Source organism: Emydura macquarii, unplaced genomic scaffold (assembly GCF_026122565.2).
Source record: "Emydura macquarii macquarii isolate MOO-44397 ecotype Brisbane River unplaced genomic scaffold, CSIRO-AGI_Emac_v2 contig_1254, whole genome shotgun sequence".
NCBI classification, from domain to species: domain Eukaryota; kingdom Metazoa; phylum Chordata; order Testudines; family Chelidae; genus Emydura; species Emydura macquarii.
Genome location: NW_027131391.1, coordinates 4150766 through 4165493, shown reverse-complemented (window position 1 = coordinate 4165493; position 14728 = coordinate 4150766). Strand labels below are relative to the sequence as shown.

Below are 14728 nucleotides of genomic sequence, written 5' to 3'. Positions count from 1 at the left end.
TCATTCAGCATTTCTCATCCCTGATGCTTTAGAATTAAGGTGACTGGCATAGCAGCAGGACCATGGTCTATCAACAACTTGTCTGTGCCTGCTTCCTACTCCCCCACTGCAGCATCACAATGGGTTACGTCCGGTAACCATGACTTTGATACCGTAAACAGATGGTCACACCTGCTGGTCCTTTTGGAGAGGGTAGGAAGGGGGTAAGGAACCCCCTTCCCATGAAGCAACTGACATCTTGCTCATTACCTGGGATTCACATTTGCATTTGTTTCTATGCAGAAGTCATGATGTAACACATGGAGAAGGACTTTGAGGGACTGCACAGCCTAGTGGGAGGAAGAGGGTATGCCTCACCTTGCTGATTTTGTTGGTTTTGGGAAGGGTCTGGCTGACGTGCAGGTCGGAATACCTGGGGGGCTTTCGTAAGGGATTGTTGATGTCACACGGCACAGATTCTGTCCGGACTAATCTTGCTGGATCAATAATGAAGATGGGGGAAATAATTAAAAAAAAAAAAAAAAAAAAAAAAAAAAAAAAAGAGAGAGAGAGATACAGAGACATCAAAGCTTTAAAACAGCACTTCAGGCCTGACTGCAAGTCACTCTCCATAAGAGCCCTGCACTTGAAGACAATCCAGATCTGCTTCTTGAATTTCTAAAAATACTTAAGCTAAACCCCCAAGTAACCTCTTCACTATACAGCTGCACCTTCCTCCTGAAACTTTCAATTTCCCCGGCCTGGGACCATATTGACCTTGGACATTTGGGACACAGAGTGCCAGCTGAAGCCAGATTGTACCCACGCTCCTCCCCGCCCCCTACCACAGTTAGAACCTTCATCAGCCAATCAGAACACACTCAGGATCAAATCGGACTGAATGCCTACGGGCTGAAGTGGCAGGTAAGTACTGCAGGGGGATGAATTTCATCCCATAAGAAGAGGGCTCCCGTCTCCAGGAGGAACACGTTGGTTTACTGTGATCAGATGGCTGTCATCAGTGCAGAAGGTGACTCATGTCAACCATCTCCTGAACCAGAGAGGAGTAAATATTTGTGAACACCACACGCCACTAGCAATTCTGCACCATGGTGTCTAGACCCTGTTTTCTGCCTGTGATGCAATTCGCTGCCTTACGTCAGTTTTACCAATTTCAGTTGAATGCCTCTGTAGCGATGGGAGAACTGGGCCTTGCCCCCGCCTGTAGCAGGAGAACTCTCTGATCCGTAGGGCAGGAGGATTTAAACTCAACCTCTGCTCATCCTCTCACGGGTTCTCGGCATGACTGCTTGCTTGGGAAAGTCAAGCTCCACCCCCAGGGTCCGAGGACTGCACTGAAGCCCAGGCTGGGGGAGAATAAGCGTTTATTCTCTGATGGCTAAACTTATTTTGATTTCTTGCTATGAGCACTAGCCCTTGAGGGAAGAGCCCGTGCTGAATCATAGAATATTAGAACATTAGAGTTGGAAGGGACCTCAGGAAATATCTACTCCAACCCCCTGCTCAAAGCAGGACTAACCTCAGCTAAATCATGCCAGCCAGGCTTTGTCATGCCGCAGCTTATAAACCTCTAAAGATGGAGATTCCACCACCTCCCGAGGTAACCCATTCCAGGGCTTCACCACCCTCTTAGTGAAAAAGTTTTTCCTAATATCCAACCTAGACGTCCCCCACTGCAACTTGAGACCATTGCTCCTTGTTCTGTCATCTGCTGCCATTGAGAACAGCCTAGCTCCATCCTCCCTGGAACTAACTTTCAGGTAGTTAAAGGCTGCTATCAAATCCCCCCTCATTCTTCTCTTCTGAAGACTAAACAAACCTAGTTCCCTCAGCCTCTCCTCATAAGTCTTGTGCTCCAGCCCCCTAATCATTTTTGTTGCCCTCCGCTGGACTCTCTCCAAATCCCTTTTATAGTGGGGGGCCCAAATCCCTTTTATAGTGGGGGGCCCAAAACTGGACACAATACTCCAAATGCGGCCTCACCAATGCTGAATAGAGGGGAATAATCACATCCCTCGATCTGCTGGCAATGCTCCTACTAATGCAGCCCAATATGCTATTAGCCTTCTTGGCAACCAGGGCACACTGCTGACTCAGATCCAGCTTCTTATCCACTGTAACCCCCAGATCCTTTTCTGCAGAACTTTTCTGCAGAATCATTCCACTCTCTCATGCTGCTTAACTAGCAGATGCCCTAGGGGCAGCCACGACAGACAACTGCTGTAGGCCCTAGCTATATTCAAGGCCTCTGTCTTGAACTTCATCCTGATGCAAACTTCTGTCCTGACACTACCCACATCTCCGGGGTTCCATCCCTGTGTCTTAGTTAAGCAGGCGATTGGGCCCTTGCTCTGGTGAGTCCTGGCATGGGACCTCACTCCCATTTCAGGACAGTCTCGGACCCTTCTTCACCAATCTTACCCAACACCTGGACACTTTCCTCCTTGCTCCTCCCCAATCTATTTTTACTATGGCCTCCAGGTTTAGAAGCTTCTCCCTTTTACCACAGATAGTAGGACAGCCCTTTCCTCCCCCCACTTGACTCCTGTAGTTGTAATTTTCCCAAGGGTGGATTTTATGATGAATATTGAGCAGCGACCCAGAGTGTTTCTGCAAAGAAGGGCTCCTCACACGTTATTTTATGTTACTATTATACGTGGCCCTCCACAGGTCTAACGTTGCCAGGACAGTGCTTGACAGTGGATGCTGGCGTTCACAAGCCTGCAGCCCAGATGAGCAGTCACCGGCTTTTCTCTGCTCTCTGTTACTGCTAATAGTTCACGGGGACAAAGGAAGGAGCTTGACCTAGAATCAAGAAGGAAATAACCTGCTGAAAGGTTGGCATGAGAAATGGTGGAGCAACTTGAAGGGCAGCTAAGTCTACGGAGCAACTCGGAGGCAGGGCAGGTAATCATCAGTCCCTTCCAAGACTGCTTGCTCCAGGCCAGGACTTTGGGAACACTATATAGCACAAGCTATTAGTCAGTCTGGGAGCTAGAGAGAACCACAGGGTCTATTTGTGTCAAACACCCACGGTACAGAACTGTCTTTTTAATATTCACTGCAGTGGAGTCCAGTCTCTTCCCTAACACCAGGGGCACTACAGGGCAGCCCACATGTGAAAAGAAGTTAACCACCTCTGAATTAGACTATTCCCCATTCTCAATTGTAGATTCCAGAGCACAGCTGGCCTCGTTAGGTGCAATAAATTACTTTTTTTCTTTTTAAATTAGCAAAAAGGGTTATGCTCAATGCATATGGTTTTAATAATCAGATGGTATTTAACATACACAAATGGCCTTATTAGATCTAAAATTATATGCATATTTTGGAATCCTAATTTCAATTTATTTTAATTTAATTTACAGCATTTCCCCTAGGTAATTTCAAATCACCCATTTTGCATTGGGAACAGAGCCAGAATTCAAAATAAAAGGAAAATCTCTTCCTGTGAAAAGCCTCCCTTCTGGACTTGTAAGTGTGCCCCGTTCCTTTTCATATTTATGAACTGCGCTCCTGGAGGAGAGGAAAGCAGACAATTTCAATAGCACAATTAGCATCTGAATGTGCCACTGCCTGACATTAACGCTTCTGTTTCATGTCGTGAAATGAGACCCGCATGCATCAACAGAGCCACGGCAGATCTAGGGTCCCAAACTTCCACCCAGGCCAGCTTTCAATGTTAGCAAAAGGCTCAAACCTGTTGCACTTACCCCGCGTTGTGGGGAATCTGAAAAGAAAGGGTGGCAGGGGGAGGGTGGGTGGAAGTGGTTTGGAATGCAAATCTGCCTCGCATCGGACAGCTCGTCTCCCTATAAGCGGAAAAGATGGTCGGTAACATTTTCAAAAGTGCCTATGTGATGTAGGAGCCTAAGTCCCATTGGCTATCAATAGGGAATCAGGCTCCTAAGTCACTCAGGCGCTTTTGAAAATTTTTACCTGGCAAAAACATGAAGGAAGCCAAAGCTAGTAAAGGAGTTCTTACCTCCGCGGTGGATGATCAGTATGTGGCAGGGCGGGGCCTCTTTGGTGCATTTGTTGTGGCACTTTAGCCTAAGAGAAGAAGCGATAAAAACAAATGTGAGGGCCAATCCCTGGACAGAGGGTGAGAAGGGATTGTCACACAGGGGCCAGCTGAGAACAAGGGAAGATTAACGCAGAAAGAAATGATGTTTGCACAGGAGGCGACTCGAGCTAACTTCCCCATTGCTTCTGTTTTGTGCAGCGTCGTTTGCGCAACAGCGTGGGGTAAGCGCAAGGGCTCAGCAGCATCCTGCAGCTGTCACTTCCAAAGATGCACACTCTGCGGCAACTTTCATCCAAACAACTGGGCTGGATTCACTGGATTAGGTCCATTGGTGGACCTGGGGCAGGGTTTCCAGAAAGTAGCGGTGGTGAGAGGTACATCTTCCAGAAACAAGGGGCGGGCACTGGCTGGGAAGAGAGGAGACAGGACACCTAGGAGATGCACTGGTTTAGCAAATCTCCCAGTCAGAGTCCACCTGCTAGACTCCTATGGGACCATGGCCAGAGTTGGAGCCACTCCCCACCCCAAGAGAGGATGGCTGCAGCGAAGCCACCTGTTTGCTGCTGGGAGTCGATAGTCCCCTGCCTGACCCATGCAGGGGATGAAAAAATACATTGCTTCCACGCTGACTTTGAACATCTCTGAATGAAGGGGAGGGGAGAGGAGAGGGGAAGATACAGTACAGCTCTGACAATCAGAACTTCCTGGAGGAAAGTAACGCATTCAGACCGCCACGGGTTTGGGAGAAGCGGAGGTAACTGCAATGCGATCATTTCACCCATCACAGAAATGCAGTCATCTGTTTAACAGAGAAGCAGTAGCTTCAAAAGGCCCAAAGAACTGGGTCACCTTGTAATTACTAACACCGGCCCCACCCCACTCAGACAGGCAAAAGACAAGGGCTATTTGTCCTTCCCCCGCCCAACCAACCGAGGCGTGGGAGGAAGAGCTGAAAAATGAGCAAACTGCAAAACTCATTCTTTGAGCTATTCACAAACGCAGTCTTCAGAGGTAGCTCGAGGGCATCTCTCCGGGCAAGCGGCCCCCCCACCAACTGACACTTCCATTCTCCCCTTTATAGAGATCCCCTCTAACGCGATAGGTTCACGTGCTGCTGCTCACCCTCCCAGCTCCTCTCCATTAATAACTGACACCCAGACGCTTGTATTTGGCGCTGACCATCCCACCTCACAACTGTCGAGTGAACCCTTGGGGGTGGGTAACCTTAAACCAAAATCCAGATCACTTCTAAAGGCACCTGAAGTTGTTTTCATGGGGAAGCCTTAGCTGGTTAAAGTAAGCAGGGAATTTAGATGGGAGGAATGTAACTGTAAACTAAGGCCATCTCCACTGCTTTTGTGAAAAGTTCATGGGATCCAGGCCACAAGGAGTCAGAAACCTGAATTCATTTCTCACCCCAAATCGCAACCACCTCCAATGTAGTGCTCTGCTAGTGCCATGCTGGGGGATTGGTTCATTTCCAGTTCAGTGTAGCAGTGCTACCGAGCAAGTCACCAATAGAGTTTCCTGCACCATCTGGGTTTTTTTACCATGGGCTTTCCCAAGAACGTATCTGGCCCCTCAGCTTCCATTCTGAGATCATTAAAAAGGGGGATTAAAACTACCCTGGCCAGGAGGGCCACCCAACACTCTATTGGGTCTTTCTGTTCTCTCACTACTACAATCCCGTATGTAGCACACAGCCAAGTGCCGCTCCATGCTGAACGGAAAGAGATGCCTGAGCACCCATCCTCTGCTAGAAGAGCCCAGCAATCTCATTACAGCTCAGAGCTGTGGCAAGTGTAATTTCCAACAACCCAGCCTGAGACAAAGGGAGCAGAGAGCCACGCTGTGTGAAGACCTCTCTGCTATTTCCTACTGAAAATATTATCCAGAGCTAATGCTGGTTTACACTTAATTAAATCATACGGCAGCAGAGGGGAAATATTTAGATAGCCCCCTGGACTCCCTTCCTCTGTTTTTCAATTTATCTCTGCCACGGAGATGTTCCTTATAGCTTTATTACCAGGACATTTAACAAAAATAATTAGACCATTTAAAGTTATGATTGTTTCATTTAATATTCTGTGCAGCTTTGATTATTTAACACAGACGGGAGTATGAGTCTACTGAGGCTCTCACCCCTGGCTCATACATATAGACATAAGCAGACTCTTATGCCCCTAAAACCTTTTCACTTGTTCCTAATTAAGAATGTGCGAGTCCCAGCCTCCCATTCTGCCACAACGGGCCAGAGCAGAGGAGGGTTCTATAAGCGCTCAATGCTCAAACATAGGAAGAAAACGAAAAAACAATATTATAAAAGAAACGGGGTCAAGGGATTAAACAAAATCCAAAAACCAGCCACAAGTCAATGAGCTGGGTAATGAAAATCCAGGAGCCTTGTGTATTAGCTTTTATTATACAAAGATTCCTAGAGGCAGAGTCAAGGATTAATTTGATATTTGAGGCATTTGGGAGGAGCAGGAGTTATTTGTTTGGTAAACTGCTTCTTTACGGTGAAGACCAGTGCCAGAGCTGGCTGGGTACGGCGGAACAGGAGGAACGGGAGTAGTTTGTTAGTATTTACCCGAGTTGTTTTGTTAAAATCCACGATTAAGTTGTTTTCTTCGAAATGCTCAGACAAGATTGACACAGAACCAGGCACAGCACAGGCAGGTCTCTGGAAGCCACCCACCTAGTGCCCTTCAATCCCGAGAAGCAGTTCTGCATCCTCTTGTTCTCTCTCGCTCTGCCAATGCCCCTCAGAACGCCCTGCAGTCCCCATCCCACGGCCCTCACTGGTCTAGCCCAGGCACCTCAAACCTCATCTTGCTGTGCTAGTGCCGGCCCCCATACAGCAGGGCTAGGGCACCTCTGCTGGCACACATGTCAATTTCCGCCCGTGAGAAGCAGCAGCTTTGGCTGCCATTGTTAATCAGACGGATCCATTTCTAAGCAATCGCACAGGAAAGGGGATGGGTGGGAGGTTTGTCAAATTGGACAGGATGATATTAAGAGAGTTCCATTTAATTCTCAAGTGATTACAAAGGTGTACCTAAAAAACAAAAGGTTCTTGGCAACGTCACTGTACGAACACTTCAATCCAGCTTTAACTACACAATAATATCACAGATTGCCCCGGGTTAAAGCGCATTTTACTGACTGGATATCTAACATAAAAGTGAGAAGTTAGCATTGACGCCGTTTCGAAGCAGTGACGTGGCATATTCCCTAACCTTAGAAAAGAAAACGCTATCTCCGACATCCAGAGTCACTCCTGCAGGCTTACTCCAGATTCAGAACGGTGTAACGAAACAGAATCTGGCCCACTATTCTTTTAAATCCTGCTCATCTTCGTAGCATCTAAAGCATGACCCGTTTCCATTAAATCGCACCCTAATTGCAATTTCCGTTTCTTTGGATCCTCTGCAGCACAATGAGCTTCCCGGATGAACACAAGCTTGTGAGATTTTGGCTGATGCCATAAAAGAGAGAATGCAGCTCAAGGCAACGTTGCCATAAATCGAGACTCATCCGAAGCTCTGAGCTACGCCATGCTCTGGGTAATACACAATTCATCTTAGTTACTCTCATCTGCTCGCACAGCTGCTTCGCCTCCTGGCTTGCTCAGCTGTAGCCCTGCCTTCTCCGAGGCTCCGCGTGAGAAAGCATTCCAGGATGGCGAATGGAACGCCACAGGCGCGGGAGCAGCAAGGCTTGGAAATCCATCAGTGTTGCCCTGCAAAAGGAACCTTGAGGAATATGGAAGAGGCGGTGGGATAGTGCAGGGCAACCAACTGCATGTAGAAGGCCTGATCCTGTGAGGTGCACAATGCCACCTTCCCCACCCCCCCATGACAGTCAGGGCGAGTGGAGGGCGCTCACTTCCCAGGAGGTGTTTGGCACCCTGCAACAGTGCCCTCAGACTTAGGGACTGGTGCTGTTCCCAGTAAGACAACGATACAACTTCTTTTGGCTTAGGGTGCAGTTAAAGGGCTCTGCTGGCATCACCTAAGGGCCGCCTGGATTTCCTGTACTAGGTCAACTGGGCCTAGAGCACAGGGTCTGCCACACTGAGTCAGAACCAGGAGTCTCTCAGGTCTGATTATCTGTCCTCCAACAGTGACACACCCTGAAACGTCAGTGGAAGACAGTGCATCTCCCCAGCTATGCCGTGTGTCTGTCAGGGGAGGCAGGAGAGAACTCCTTCCTATTCTTCCAGGAAATGTGCTTTGCACCCTGAAGCATGACACTGGACTACCTCTCTCTCAGCTTGCATAGCTACAGCTGCTATTATTGGGCATAAAATTCCCCCTGTTATCCATCCATTACTAATGTCCTTTCGTATTCAATCACGGAACTGTACATTAAATTCAATTCCTGCCAGGAGTTGAGTGATTGGCTAGGTAACACTCAGAGGGCCAAATTCAACCAAGGTACACCATGCACTGAGTCTCCTGTAAAGACATCAGGAACGGACAGGTTATCAGCCAGATGCTAACCAGTTGTTCCCTAGAGCTTCCCCTACCTCCCCTCTGAGTTTATGGCACAACACATGGCTGGGGTCTCCACCACTAGAATCAAGGAACTCAAACTGAAGTCTTGTCAGCCATCCTCTGACACCCCCAATTACTAGCTGCAGAGCAATCTTTCCACGGGTACAAGGATTAGCGTTCTCTCCCATTCAGCTCTTCTCCACCTTCTTCTCCCAAATCAATCGTTATCAGAATTTTGTAATCCATATTTTGTGCACCCTACACAAAAACAAACACAGGCCTACTTGTGACAAGCTTCACAGCCCAGAGGGGGTGGGAAATGGGGTTAACTCTCTCCCCTCTGGTTAAAGGGAGGACCCTCCATTGCCAGCCCAGCGGGCAGGGATTTGCGGAGCAGTAGAGCTTGGTCAGCTCATTAGTTTGCTCCATCCCCAGCACGCTGGAAAGAGGATGTGCTGGAGGAAGCAGGGTCTGAGTTTGGCTCCCTGGGAAGTGGTTGGGGCAAGGGAGATCTAGGGGTTTACGTTCTCTGTCTCTCTGGAACTTGGCTGAAGTGAGCCACATTTTAGGTTTTTGCTGTGGTTTTGGCGGAAATACACTGAGCTTTGCATCTTCACCATCACCTTGAACTACACCAAAAGAAACCCTGGGGGACTGGGTCTAGCCACTGAAGGGGCAGGATGTTCTTCACTCTAAAATAGAAACGGTAATGTAAAGTGCACCACACACAGGTGTTTAAACAGCAGCTAGGCCTACAGAATCCTGCCGGCACTGACCAGCATGTCAGTCTGCTGTAACAGAAGCACCAGCTGGCCCTGTGTTAGCCAGGTGCGGTAGCAACCAGAAGGGAAATGCTGACTTTCCGAACTGCAGAGAACGGCAACTTGTGAGAGAGGAAGTTGATGCAGAAGTAGAACTGTAGACCGAAGGCTAGGTTACAGGAAGGATGGAGTCTGGTGGGAGACAGGGATCTCAGACTCCTACTACACAATCACTAGGCCTCGGCATGCACTGCTGACCACTCAGCACGTTCGGTACATGATGGGAAATCAAAAGGCTTCCTGAGAATTGTTACCACCTGAGAGGCATTTGGTGCACAGTGTGAACTGCCCTTGCTGTCACAGGTCAGCGTGTAGTAAGCAGGTGCCTTATCTCATGAAAATCAATCCTCATGCTTGGCCACCCTGAGAGGCAGGGTCAGCAGAGAGATCAACGGGCTGGGAAAATGGAACTAGCTTTTCCCCTGACCGAGGGTTGGTAATGGTGAGCTGCGCAGGCAGGGCAGCGTGGGAGAAATGGTGACTGAATTCAGGACTTCAGCTATTTGGGGCGTTTTGCCTATCTCAAAGTCATGGAAAGAATTTTTTTTTAAGCTTGCAAATGCGAGAGGAGACAATGGCAGGCCCTGGCATGTCTGAGCCCCATTCAGAAAACGCACACACACAAAGCACTGCTGCTAGACTCAGGAGACAACAGCCCAGTTATTCCCTTTGCAACATTAAGCAACAACAAAGCCATCGTAGAAACCATGACGTACTTGCAGTTTTTACATTTTAATCCAAACAACATTCCTTTCCCACAGACGGTGCATGTCTGAGACATCCAATACTTGGTGGAAAATCTGCAGAGGAAAACATCAGAGAAGTGTTAAGAACAAACAAGGTTGCTGTGCCCTACACCCAGTGGAGAAACTCTTTATTTATAAGCATCGCTACACTCTGCTCTCTAGTCCTCTCCACACAGCACCATCATTTGAGTCTCTTCCAGAGATCGGCCAAGACAAAACTGTGTATTGAGTCTAATTTATCCTTTCAATCCTAACCTAGATGAGCAGGTTTAGTCCCAGTGGTCCCAAGCCTTGCAGTATCGTCAATGAGAGTTTTGGATGTGCAAACGACTGTAGTCTTAACATAAGGATTATAATGTACTTGTATTACATGCTAAAGTACACTAGGTACGGCATGTACAACGAGGGAGATCATGTCCCTACTCCAAAGATCTTACAATTCAAGAATGTCTGGGCCTGTGTAGAGTGGAGGGCCCAGCTAACCCAATCAAGGGTATTTCTACACCGCCAAAGCAAAACAAAAGACACAGCAGGGAGTTTGCCACAGCAGCCATGGCAAAAAATAGCAGGGTGGCTTGATGTTCCCGCTCGGCCTAGGGCTCAGGCTCCGAGACCCACCTCCTTACCAGGTTTCAGATCCCGAGCGAGAACATCTACACTATTTTTAGCTCCGCAGCATGAGCCTGGTGAGCCCAAACCTGCAGACCTGGTTCCGACACTCGCTCTAGTGGCTGTTTTATTGCAGTGTAGATATACCTCTAGAGCGCGAGCCTTGCCACTCAGCTGACGTAGGGTGGAAATGGCATTTGATGGAAGTTGACTGCAGCGAAGGAGTAATGAGAAGGAAGTGAGGAAGTTCAAGGAGTTTGACAATTACAAACAAGATCCCTTTTCATGTTAATCTGCCCTTAGCCACGGCCACATCAGTCAATTTGTCACTCTGCACATTTACCGTGTTAAACATATAGGGCTTATTTTGCCCCTTCTGCCACTCCATTGGAGGCTCATCCCTGGTGTGTCCACAATGAAGTCAATGGTGTGTCTGCCGGGATCAACTTGGCCCATTCTGTGCAACTTTCAGTTAGGGCACATACATCCTAAGCACGCATAGGACTGTGTCCGGGCAGCCAGGATTTAGTAGCATCCTCCCTAGGAAGGTACGGACAGGGTAGGGGGTGCTCAGACAACGCAAAGCAAGGATGACTGACAGGAAGAGTTGTCAGAATAACTGAGGGTTTGGTTCAGTGGCCGTACCAAAAAAATTGGGGAAAAAATTGTTTCAAGTCAAACAAAACATTTTGTGTAATTTTTGAGGGTTTTAACATTTTTTAAAAATTGAAGGAAAATTTGAAAAAGTCATTTTAAATAAAAAATGTTTTGACTTTTCCAGAAATGGGGGGGGGGGGGGAAGGGAACAAAACACTTTGGTGAATTTAACATGAATTTCTGAACTGTTTCGGTACCCAAACCTCCATTTTTCAGTGAAAATAAAAAAGTTTTGTCCAAAGACTTCCTCCCAGCTCTCCTGAGGGGCCCTTCTTTTACTAAAGATGGCATTTAAATAGACACTAGGGGCCAGATGCCCAGCTCGTGTAAACTAACAGAGCTCCAGTGACTTCAGTTTCCACCGTATGACCAGTCCAAGGCCTTACATTGGTCTGTGCCTGAAGCTCTGCCCCTCGCCGGAGTGAAACACGTATGAAAGGGCAGCCCGAGGTCCCCACGTTTGGGCTGCCGGACTCCATGGCTACTACTACTGTGCTGCTGAGTAAACCCTCCACTAAGGTCTGTGTTGCAGGGAGCACATTCTCCTTCCCGAGCTGCGGGGAGAGAATGAAGGTGAGGTATTAGCTTTTAGGGACATCTAGGCATCAGCCTGCACCAGCAAAATGCCGAGAGATGGGAAAGGGAGTGGGTCTCCCCTTCATTCATTCATAGCCTGCTACCTCTTCTGTTCAGTTACAGCGCAGATGGGTGAATACCGCGTACCATAGAGGGCTTGTTTTACTGTATGCAGGAGCCACACAAATAAAACTGTTCTGGTAGAGAACAATCCCAGAATATCAACCAAGCCACAAAGAGCTGAGCTGGAACAGCTGTCATGGAAAGGCATTTCCCAGGTAACCCTAACTACAGCTAAAAGAAGGGGGTGGTCTCCTGACAGAGGCTCTACACTCAGAAGAGGCGTCAGCTTCCAGCTCAGCCATGGACCCCCTGTATTATCTTTGACTAGTCACTTCATCCCTCTGCGCCTCAGTCCCCATCTGTAAAGTAGGGAGTGTAACGCTCCCTTGCCTTGCGCCCTTGGCCTGGTCTAGCTGCATTGTAAGCTCTTTGGGGCAGGGTGTGTCTGCCTGACAAGGGGGCTCTGATCACCTTCCCAAGGCATACAAATAACTCATAATGACTGTATAGGTAAGGCAGAGAACAGAGAGGATCCTCGAGGAGGTCTGGAAAGGAGCTGCACACAAGTGAGGATGGGCAGAACGAGAGAAGCATCCCCCTCAATTTAGATAAACTCACGTAATCAAGATGAAAGCTAAGATTTGGCTTCCCCACCCACACATTTCAAGCCACCACTTAGCGCCACGGTCCTTTCCTGCATCTTATCTGGACTCCTGTGCGTCACCCGAACGGCTGCTCAGCCCCACGGCAGCGGGAGGCCGTTGCAATTTCTTTTCTCGCGGTAGATATGTAAGAGCAGAAAACAGCTCATGTGGAATTTACTCAAGGGTGGCAGGTCACAGATAACGTACAGTCTCTATCGACATCGGCTCAAGCCTTATCTAAACTGCATCTCGACTGACAAGGAATTTGAATGTGCTCCTAGGATGCTGGGCCCCAGAGCTGGAAGTAGAAGGGGATGGCTCTGCACTCCCTCCTTCCTGCCCATCAGCTCTGCACTGGAGAAAGAGAAAGGGTGGGGCTTGCTGCCCCTCGCCTGTCCTGGGTCAGAGATTTTAACTCAATAAATTACACAATCCAGGGAAGCAGCTGAGAAGTGTTCTGTCCTCTCCCACTAGTTTTCTCTGTGGTTTGGTGATGGGGGAAATCTGGGAGACCCCATTTCTGCCCTTTCATGCTGGGCACTGGGCGTTTAATGCAGTCTGAATAATGTGGTTGAACAGATTCATCTTGAATGGGCTGCATGTTTCACCCCATCAAACCCCTGGCCAGAAAGCTTGGGGAGCTAGGATATGGTCACCAGAGGTTTTTTCCTCACCACCGTCATAGAGACCCAGGGAGTAGATGTAAATCAGAGTGGCTCCATTGACATCACTTGGGTAGTGCTGATTTGCAGGAGCTGAGGACCTAACTCCATGAAGTTTAGGCAGAGGGTGATGAAGCCGATGAATTTTCCCTTTGCTTTGCCACCACCTCAGTGCATCGCTGGGCATTTCTGTTATGGCAGCCAGCCATTTACTGCTGCTGCAGGACTTGAAAGACGAGTGCAAAGGTCTGGCAGGGGGCACAATTTTAGAGATGTGTGATGTGACCGTGGGCTCTGACCAGCCTGCCCCACGCCAAACAGTCAGGCGGGCAAGCTCATGTTATGGGCACCCCGGGTGCTAAAGCAAAATGCAAAGCTCTCCCAGCTACCTACTCAGAAAGGCTGGGAGAGATCCGGGCTCTGACTGCAAGTTCCCAGCAGGGAGATTCCCATTCTTATGTGCTGGTGTGAGACCCCAAACAGCAGGGCCAGTGACGTCTAACAAGAACAGCTTCTCCTCAGACAGGCCCAGATTAGACACTGCAGCTGCCTTGGCGAATGTGCTGCCAGCGTGAGAAGCTTGTCTCCAAGGCTCACTCCTTTTACCCTTCACTCCATCTTCAATTACAATGTTCTAGCTGGTTAGGACTTGAAGCTGGATTGCTATAGGAAAGTACCCTGTCTGTGGCAAAGCATCCCTCCCATCCCACCACAAATCTGACTTACTCTTGCAGTTCCTGGGTCCTTTGCAATAACGCCACCTACGGGGAGTTAGCTTTTCTGCTTGGTGTCAGCTCCTTGGAGCAGGGATTGTCTTTCTGTAGCTTCGTACAGCACCTAGCACAATGGGATCCTGGTCTATGACTGGGATCCTGGTCTATGACTGGGGTCCCTATAGGCTACCATAATACGAACACACATTTTCTGGATCTCAGCTCTCAGTCTTCACAGCGGTCAGTCTTGAAGTTTGTTCATGGGTCAAAATCAAATGAAAATGACTTGCTGTTTCTCTCTCACACACATACGAGGGGGCATGACTCTGACCCAGATAATGGGAGCAGGGGGGATGCGGAGAGCAGGTAGAGTGTACTATAGAATAGAAAGGCTGTTGCCTGCCACAACAGGGACCTTGTGTTCAAGTGTGTATTCCGAGGACAAACTCATGTTGCATTTCTCAGAGATACCATACCTGTGTTTGATTGAGTTTCCTAGATCTCGGCGGGGAATCTGTGGGGACCAGCGAGGCACTGACAGTGTGTCTGCAGGGAGAGAAGACAGAACAGAAACAAACAAGGATTAATAAGGGGGACGGTCAGACTTTACTCTCTGAATAGAGGAGCATCTAGCAGCCCAACCAAAGAGAGAGGGGGACTGCAGTTACTGCGGGATTATGACCAATCAGCAGAAGGGAAAATCAGAAAGGG

General features: G+C 48.5%; 1 protein-coding gene across 1 annotated transcript in view; it reads right to left on the bottom strand.

Moving 5' to 3' along the window:
• The window catches only part of KSR2 (kinase suppressor of ras 2), a 242708-nt gene that overhangs the window by 78307 nt on the left and 149673 nt on the right, over nt 1–14728 (bottom strand). Inside the window, exons 6-9 of the mRNA XM_067550125.1 lie at nt 14494–14563; nt 10064–10147; nt 3988–4053; nt 358–484 (exon numbers count right to left, since the gene is read on the bottom strand). Coding sequence (XP_067406226.1) covers nt 358–484; nt 3988–4053; nt 10064–10147; nt 14494–14563 — 347 coding nt within the window. The remainder of the gene's footprint in view (nt 1–357; nt 485–3987; nt 4054–10063; nt 10148–14493; nt 14564–14728) is intronic.